This window comes from Leguminivora glycinivorella, chromosome 9 (assembly GCF_023078275.1).
Source record: "Leguminivora glycinivorella isolate SPB_JAAS2020 chromosome 9, LegGlyc_1.1, whole genome shotgun sequence".
NCBI lineage: Eukaryota > Metazoa > Arthropoda > Insecta > Lepidoptera > Tortricidae > Leguminivora > Leguminivora glycinivorella.
The window spans coordinates 14,728,736-14,737,257 of NC_062979.1; the positions used below are offsets into that span (position 1 = coordinate 14,728,736).

Genomic DNA, 8,522 nt, shown 5'->3' on the forward strand with positions numbered 1-8,522 from the left:
CCAATATTGAACCGCGAGCGTAGCGTAGCGCGTGGTTCAAGAAGTGGAATCTTGAGCGTTGCGAGGGTTTCAAGGCACAAAGGTTAAACAAACTTTGCCACCGAGTGAAACACAAAAATTTTCACCACACCAACACGAACAAAATACTGACTATAAAACATGAAACTAAATCAAATCCATCAATTTATTCAATATTTATAATTCAAAATCATCATTTATAGGTAAAATCTGCCTGTCCCGTAAGACATCAAGTTAAAATTTGTACATGAAATTACTTTGCACTCTTGTGGATAAAGTGCAATTTTGCTATCCGTTTTCGCATAGCAAAGAAAGCCTTTACCAGTTGGTGTGGTGAAGTCTTCTTTTTCCTAGCATTATCCCGGCATTATTACCGAGGTCCATGAGCTTTTAATAAAATTAGAAAAATTATTCCACTTTTTAACAGCATATTTTATAAAAACATATTTATTTTTCTTATAACCCATTAACAGAATGAAAACATGTAAGTATCTTCAACATTTTTAATAATCACAGCAACGTTTATAACATTACATTAAAAAAACAAGTTAAAGCTGTGCAATGTCGTGTATCGGCACGCTTTGCAAGAATGCTTTCACGTTTTTGAAGATTTTCTTCGACGCGGAGTCCACGAGAGGGCGACCGAATTCGATGGAGATCTGCTTCCAGTTCTCGTTCAAGAATTTCAACATGGCGTCACCTGAGAAAAGTAAAAAGTAGTTGGTAAAAGTAGATATAAAGCTTAAGAAGGATTTCATTCTGTGAGACTTTTTACGGTAAGAGTATTTGCCTGTTTAATTCTGAATTTGGTTGAAATATTTCACAACAGTGACAATCGTCGCCCGACGGTGGCACTTCGCCATTCATTGGCTGTTCAACAAGGAAATATTGACGGTGATAAACAATGTTTCTCAGAAATAGGCACAGAATTCTCAGTGTCTTATTCCTTGTTTGTTACCAAGATTTATTTCATAAATTGAGATTTTAGTAAGTTTTATTGGGTCATTAGGGTTCTCTAGTGTCTATGTTTTCTTAATTATAACAATTATCCTCTATATATCTTACGACAGTCGACTTATATCACTAAATGTTGGTAACAAAATAGGATCAATTAAAATTTGGTGACGTGGCTATGTACAAACTTTTAAACTTGAAACCGAGTTGTTGCCAGTTAGACATTACTGATCATTTAACTTTCTAAGCAGCTGGCTAGTGATGTGCCATTCCAGTAAAATTTCCGTAATGAATATTCCCTTTATATGAGGGGAAAGACTTCTACTGTCGGCCTAGCCTAAAATATCATAAAAATTCACTAACTCAGTTCCTTGTTTCCATTGAAGAGGTTGGTAAGACTGAAGTGCGCGTTGTCCCTGACGTCGAAGTCGAAGGAATACTTGGTGGGAACCATGTGTTCCTTGCCTTGCGCGTCCTTTTCCACTTCGTAGTGCATGAGCAGCTTGATGAGGATGTTTTCTGGAAACAAATAGTTCATTTTATAAAATCAGCTGCGAGTCAGGTGGGAGTACTGCCATTAAACAATGGTTCCGTAGATAATTTTAAAAATACTTGAAGTGAACTTAAACTAGAACAGTCATTAAAACCAAGTGTAAAAACCATTTTATTGGCCCTATTATTAAATTACATATTACGTGATAGATATCATGATATTAAAATAAAGAAATATGTCATTTATTTGGGGAAACTATGATTTTGGCCACTTCCAGGCTGCGAAACAGCGCCATCTAGTTTTAAGCCTAAAAGGCCCATATATTTCAGGGGAACGATTTTTAGTATGGGCTTTGTCAGTCCCGTATTAAATCGTTCCCGTATTTACGTAGGTATCTTTATCTAATTCAACCCGTAGCCAATACAGAAAAAAAGTTCTACTCGCTCCATTAACATTTTGATTTTCAAACATTTGTATCAAATAAAGATATTTCTCATTTCAACATTAATTTCGTGTTATTTCAGCAAGTTATATCATAAATTGAAAAGGTCTCAGTCAGTTTTCTGCTCCCCTAAATTTGATAAATTATGACGCAAAATTTTGCCGTTGAATGAATGGATTTTGCTTACTCATTTTCAGTTTCATCTGTCCATCACCAGTGATGGGCAGGATCAAAATCCTTCCGGATGCGACGTAGTGTCCTTTGATTGTTGAATCCAGATGGAAAGATACCGCCAGGGTCTTCTTTTGGAGATTCCATCTAGAAAGATTTATGTTCTTAAATATTACTTATGCATTTTTTAATGGATAGATTTATTTGTTGGTAGGCGGGCTTTGAATAAAGTAGTCAAGAGTTGACGCTCAGTATAGTGCCGTAGTTATATATTTTTGTCGCTCTTCGATATTGGTGTGACAGAGTCAGCGTTTCGTTCACCACGAAGGGTTAACGATAGCACTCTTGGCTAGCGGGCTTACTCCACTATGTCAATTAAGTAGTGATCGACGACCTACAAGTGTGTATGCTTCGTGTGGGTTCAAGTACTTGCGACAATCGTATTCAATAATTTTCACCACAGCAACTGATTAAGGCTTACTTTGCTGTTCGAAAACAGATAGCAAAATTGCATTTTATCCACAAGAGTGCAAAGTAATTTCATACAAGTTTTAACTTGATATCTTGAGCTGGCTGGTAGAAACTATCTATAAATGATAATTTTGAATTATAAATATTGAACAAATTTGATTTATTTTGATGTTTTATAGTCAGTATTTTGTTCGTGTTGGTGTGGTGAAAAATTTTGTGTTTCACTCGGCGGCAAAGTTTATTTAGATAACCTTCGTGCCTTGAAACCTGCCTTGAAACTGAATATTGGCACGTGCGGTTAAACAACAACTTTGTCCCCTTGAAAAAAAAATAACTATTAAGTCCATGCATGCCCAATTTCTTTCCATCCGATATCTGTGATAGTGACTCAATAATTATGCAGCTATTATTACATTGCACCTGACGTACAACAATAATTTAGCCATAATTATATTACGGCTTATACCCGGAAGTGATCATATGTAAATCTATTCAATAACTGTGAATGGCCATCACAACTTACAATATGCGTGATCTTATATCATACCTGGCGTAACAATAGATACATAATTTACTCGTAACGTAAATGTGTACTGTAAATGCATCCAAGAACTACTAATCAAACGGATGTCAAGTAGTTTTCACTCTAGAGGTGCCTTACTTCACGTGATCAACAACTCCAGTCTTCAAGCCCTTCAGTTTTCCTTCCTTCAGGCTGAACTGGAGGCCGGACAAGTCGAAAGCCACATCGTCCATGTTCATAACATCTAGCACCTCAACACCTTGCTCGGGCAGGCCGGCCATGAACAGAGGGAAGGCCTTCTGGAACGCTGGAGTCATGCATGACGAGTCTTCGAGGTTGCATTTATCCACACCCGGTATCACTGGAAAAGGAAGATTAAGATTATAAGTAATACTTAGGGAAGTAAGCGGTTGCCGGTTGAGTATTTACAGATGGATATGGATACGAAGCTGGCAAGCCCTTTTCACGGGAAGACATGTGGTTATAATTGTATACTTGTATAGGTAGTGCTTTTCCCAAAAACGCTGTGTAAAGAGGTTCTACAGTGGCCTAGGAGTCAAATTGGTTGACTGTACATAACAATGCCTGTATTTGTCATAATCAGCGCCACTCCTTCATCAATTAATGAAGCGAGCAAATGTAATGTTTCTTTGGAAATGGATAATTATGGTAATAGCTTTAAAACTATTAGTCTTACTAAGCTGTCAGCCAAGTTCCATTCCTAATTAAAATACAATCGGAATTATACGGCAATGCTTAAGATGTAAGCATGCAAAATATCATTACCAGCTCAAGGAAAACTTGAGTAAACTGCATTAAGGCTTACAAGGCAAAAGCAAGATCAAATGTAAAGATAGCCAGTTGGTGAAGCTTTAAATCTTTTCCGAGTTCCATAACATAAACTTACACTAGTCCTATCCAATTTTAAGGCCTAAAATTACGGAGACTGTCCAAATCGGACTTTAAAGTGTTGTACATTTAAACTGATTTAATATACTTAATGTAATAAAATTGATCCTGTAATCCTGACTGATCATCAATCAAGACCGATTCTTTTCCGTCACTAAATATTTTTTTATTGAAAACAATTGTCGGTTTTGGACATAAAAGGTCCATCAAAATGAAGTCCTTTCGCAAACGAATAGTCGTTCATTCTAATTATGCGTAGTCCGCCATAGAGAGGCTTGTTGTTCAGGGAAGAGTGGGCGGTACAAGACCCAGGCTGCGCCCCTCAATGCGATGGACAGACCAAGTGAGGGATCTCACCGGGTCTCCCTTAAATCTGTGCGAACGGAACGCTACGAATAGAGAAACATGGCGGGAATCCATTAGAAAGGAGCACAACGACTTCAATGACCACGACTACTCGTGCAAGAGTATACGACTTAGAAGAAGAAGAGATCACTACAGAATCATCACTCGAATCCATAGATTGCTGTGTTTAATGATATGGAAAGTACTCTCATGTTAAACATCACTACACCTTATAAAGCAAAGTCGCCCGCCGCGCTTGTCTGTACGGATTTAATACCTACATGCTTAGTGAAGGCAAGCGTGGATGTAAAGGGCCGGCAGTGATTCCTTGCGATGCCGCTGACCGTGGACTTGCCCTAACCATGACTTTGATTCCAATTGACATAATATTATGTCATCGAGTACAGTTTTCTGCTTAAAAGCTTTATGTTTTTATTTAATCGTATGGTGTATTAACAACATAAATATTTTTAACTACATGCAGCTAAACAATTATACGAATAAGTCAATATTCAGGGTGAAGCCATGAGATTTCAGATAATAATTTAAACAGATTTTCCGGGGGGCCTGGAAAAGGCTGCAGAGGATAGCGCTGTATAATATGCTCCATGGTTTGAGCCTCCTGACCACTATTAGTTATACAACGACGGTGGCTGGCAAACAGCATACGACCTTGCTGATGGTAAGCAACTCCAGAGGTGTTAATGCGCGTTGTCGATGGCCCTAACGCGGTGTCTTGCGTGGGCGACGGTCGCGCGACCGTCGCGTGACCGTCGCCGTCGCGTCTCATACTTCCATATCGATAAGGTTTGATTTCGTATGCGTCGCATCGCCGTCGCGCATCCATCGCGCGACCGTCGCCCACGCAAGCCACGGCGTAACATTCTGCATTCTCATTGAGCTTTGGTAACTTTAAGTATGTAGTTTTATTCGTCTGTGGTATTGTAACCTCCCAGACCCCGGTACTTCCTCAATGAAAATCTGCTCTATAATTATTAATTACATTCGCTGTGTCCTGCCACCAACCTGCCATACAGTCACAATGCCTATCTTTGGGACGTACACGAAAAAGAGATAGAAATAGATTCAGGCGCAGTTTGTAATGGTTTAAGACGTTTGTGGACACCATATCCGACACATACTACAGCTATTATTATGTGCAATTTTTTTAATTAAAATTATGACGCTTACATGCTCGACCGATAAAACCGATATAACGATTGGCAAAAATGAGTTTGGTGAGTTGAGTGGTTTCGTGTAAATATATATTTTTTCAAAATTTTATTTCAACGTCAACGTCAGTAATACAGCCATATAAAACACCCGTGAATATAAATAAAATTCTCTTGAAATTATAATTTTGATTTAAATCATATTTAAATATTATTATAGTCAAAGTGCATCGAAATTTTCCTTTTAATTATGTTTAATCGACTTTGGTAAACCGCATTTTACGAAAACGTTGATCGATTAAGTGCACACGTAATAAATGCAATAAAACGGTCATTCATTTCAAATTAGAGTCACAAAGTTGTAGACGTCACAAATTTGGGGCGTTCCATATCTAGAGGTCGTTATATTTCAATTACAATAACAGCGAATTTCTGTTGTTTTATCAGATGAAATCCTTATTTTTTATTGTTGGAAGCTTGTGTTGTGGGTACTTAGACAAAGACATATATAATATAAAAGTGCTTAAATATTACATAGAAAACATCCATGACTCAGAAACAAATATCTGTACTCATCGCATAAATAAGTGCCTATCCACCAGGGACCCGTTTCTCGAAAGGTACAACGCTTGTATTACAAGTGCGCGAACAGTCAAATCGTATGGATTGTCATGGAAACACACTTGTAATACAAGGCTTGTACCTTTCGAGAAACGGGCCACAGGCCAGACCGGTCGTAAAACTATTGCATTTGAAACATTAGGTTTTGTAATTAAAAATCACATTTATACGAGAGCAATGCACCCGGTTATTCATCAATAGATTAATAGTCGTTCCGTGTTGGTGTGGTGAATAATTTTGTTTCGCTCGGTGGCACAATTGTTTAGCCTACATGCGTTGAAACCCTCCCAATGCTCATTGAGATTCCACATTCTGAACCGAGAGCGTAGCATTAAGTATTGGAATCTTTCGCTTGCGGTTCACGCCACGTGTTGTCCCCTTGAAAACATAATATAGCTACATATTAAATCAGTGCATTACCAATAATATTACTGCCCCTGTTTTAAAACTGCCTAATTTGGGCCCTTTTACATTTTTTATTGCCGTTTCGGGGTCCAGTCAACACTATTATTATACCTAATATAAAATTTTAGAACTGGTGGGAATAGTCTTCAGTCTTGACCATTTAGGTGGTTATTTAATTACAAGTAAAAATGATAATGACAATTAAGTCAGGACATATTCGAGTTTATCACAACAATTTTATTTAACATTTTCCATGTATTAAATAATTTGTAGTGTAAGTATATTATTAATTTAAATATTTTTTGCACAAGATATGTACAACATTATACAAATGGCTGATTTAATGTCAAAATGCATTCTCTACCAGTCAAGCATAGGGCCAAACATTACAAGATTTACAAGTGGCTACTAGACTCATATCGAATTGAGCACAATAAATGATTGTCTTCTGTAGTATTTGACATAAAACAACAATATTTATAGATTTTGGGTATTATGGGGATTTAGTGTATAATGACTGACGTATTTTCGATTTAAAATGTTTGTAAATTTTTATTTATTTTGGCCACCGAAAACGCTGTCAGCAATGTAGTGACGATATCGAATTCAAACCCTACTGCATGTCAAAACAATCACTGGATTTTGAACTCAAAGTCAGAAAATGTTGTTTTCGAATAGAATGGCCTGATGCACAGATAATCTATAGATTAACATGTTTTCACCTGATTACGTAAAAGTATATCTTAAAAATATATTCTGCTGTTTTTAAGTTATAATAAAATATGGTAATATTTTATTTCGGTTTATTGGACAGTAACTAATCATATAAGGCCGACTTTAAAAAGGGTTCAAGTAGCCTATTAGTATAAGTAGGTATGTGAACATTTATTATTTCATATTGTGATATGGTACATCTTAGGTACCCACTTATACTCGTACTAGGTCGTTCTGAAAATTTAACGTTTATTTTTTTATTATTATATTTAGGTTATAATAGTACTTCAAAATCAGCAGAGTTTTTGAAAATCTACACAACATAGTACGTAATATATTGTTAAAACTTTAAAATCTTGTATTGACTTAGCCTCATTCGAAAAATAATTATCTTAAATAAATACTTTACCTGCACAGTTAACAAAATTCACAGCCACTAAAGCAACAACAAATTTAAATATAACACCCATTTTAAATTATAAAATGCAACAATTTAATTAGTACACTAGGTCTTTGGTGGCGCTCAAACTCGATTCTGAGTCAGGAATCACCGGACCTTCATTATATAGGTCGTGAATCTCACGACGACCGCTACGCCACTTAGGTCATTATAAGGCAGTGGTCATTTTCCGACAATTATAAATAAAGCACTGGAACATATTATTATATATAATTATATTGTTATTCTATACTAGCGCCTAGTTCTGTGGCTTCTTCGTTAACTAATTGTTGACTACTAAGTTTTGGGGACTAAGCCAAGCCGATAATTTATTATTTGGTAGAAATGAAAAGAAACACTTAGGGCCTAATTACACGGCGCGAATATTCGAATACTATTTGAGTCGCTACACAAGGGGACGGCCCTATCGGGAAGGTTTGATACATCCCCCTCTTTGCTACTAAAATAATACATACTCCAAATCAAACAAGAAAAATACGTCAAACACGTGTAAAAATACAGATAATGTCATCAATGTTTTTTCTATTTTTTGTAATGTAAACAAAGTATCGTGTTGTTTTCTTTCAACCCCTTAATTGCCAAGAGTGGCACTGAAACTTGAATAGTTTCATGTGCACTGCCTACCCCTTTATGGGAAGACAGGCGTGATTATAATTATGTAAATATGTATTGAAACATTATAAAATTGAATCGATACTAATTACGAGTATATCAATCATGGACAAATATATATGTAGGTACTTACATATATACCTCTATATGACCAATTATGAAAAAGGAGAATATAAATAATATATCTATCTATTTTCTACGATTATATTCGA

General features: G+C 36.3%; 1 protein-coding gene across 1 annotated transcript; it reads right to left on the reverse strand.

The window, feature by feature from the left end:
- Positions 1-507: 507 nt before the first annotated feature.
- On the reverse strand, positions 508-7,802 carry LOC125229725 (circadian clock-controlled protein daywake-like). Its single transcript, XM_048134649.1, has 5 exons — positions 7,648-7,802; positions 3,211-3,433; positions 2,095-2,225; positions 1,336-1,491; positions 508-718 (listed from the first exon to the last, which is right to left on the reverse strand). Exons 1-5 carry the CDS (start codon positions 7,706-7,708, stop codon positions 567-569), a joined length of 723 nt encoding a protein of 240 aa, XP_047990606.1. The 5' UTR covers positions 7,709-7,802; the 3' UTR covers positions 508-566.
- Between the last annotated feature and the right edge of the window lie 720 nt (positions 7,803-8,522).

What these genes read in the sequence shown, in the direction of transcription:
- LOC125229725 (XM_048134649.1), bottom strand. Translation starts at nt 7,708, where the DNA reads ATGGGTGTTATATTTAAATTTGTTGTTGCTTTAGTGGCTGTGAATTTT. An exon ending in GAATTTTGTTAACTGTGCAG is followed by an intron (nt 3,434 to 7,647) that starts GTAAAGTATTTA and finishes TTCCTTTTCCAG; the next exon opens with TGATACCGGGTGTGGATAAA. An exon ending in ACAGATGAAACTGAAAATGA is followed by an intron (nt 1,492 to 2,094) that starts GTAAGCAAAATC and finishes ATTTGTTTCCAG; the next exon opens with AAAACATCCTCATCAAGCTG.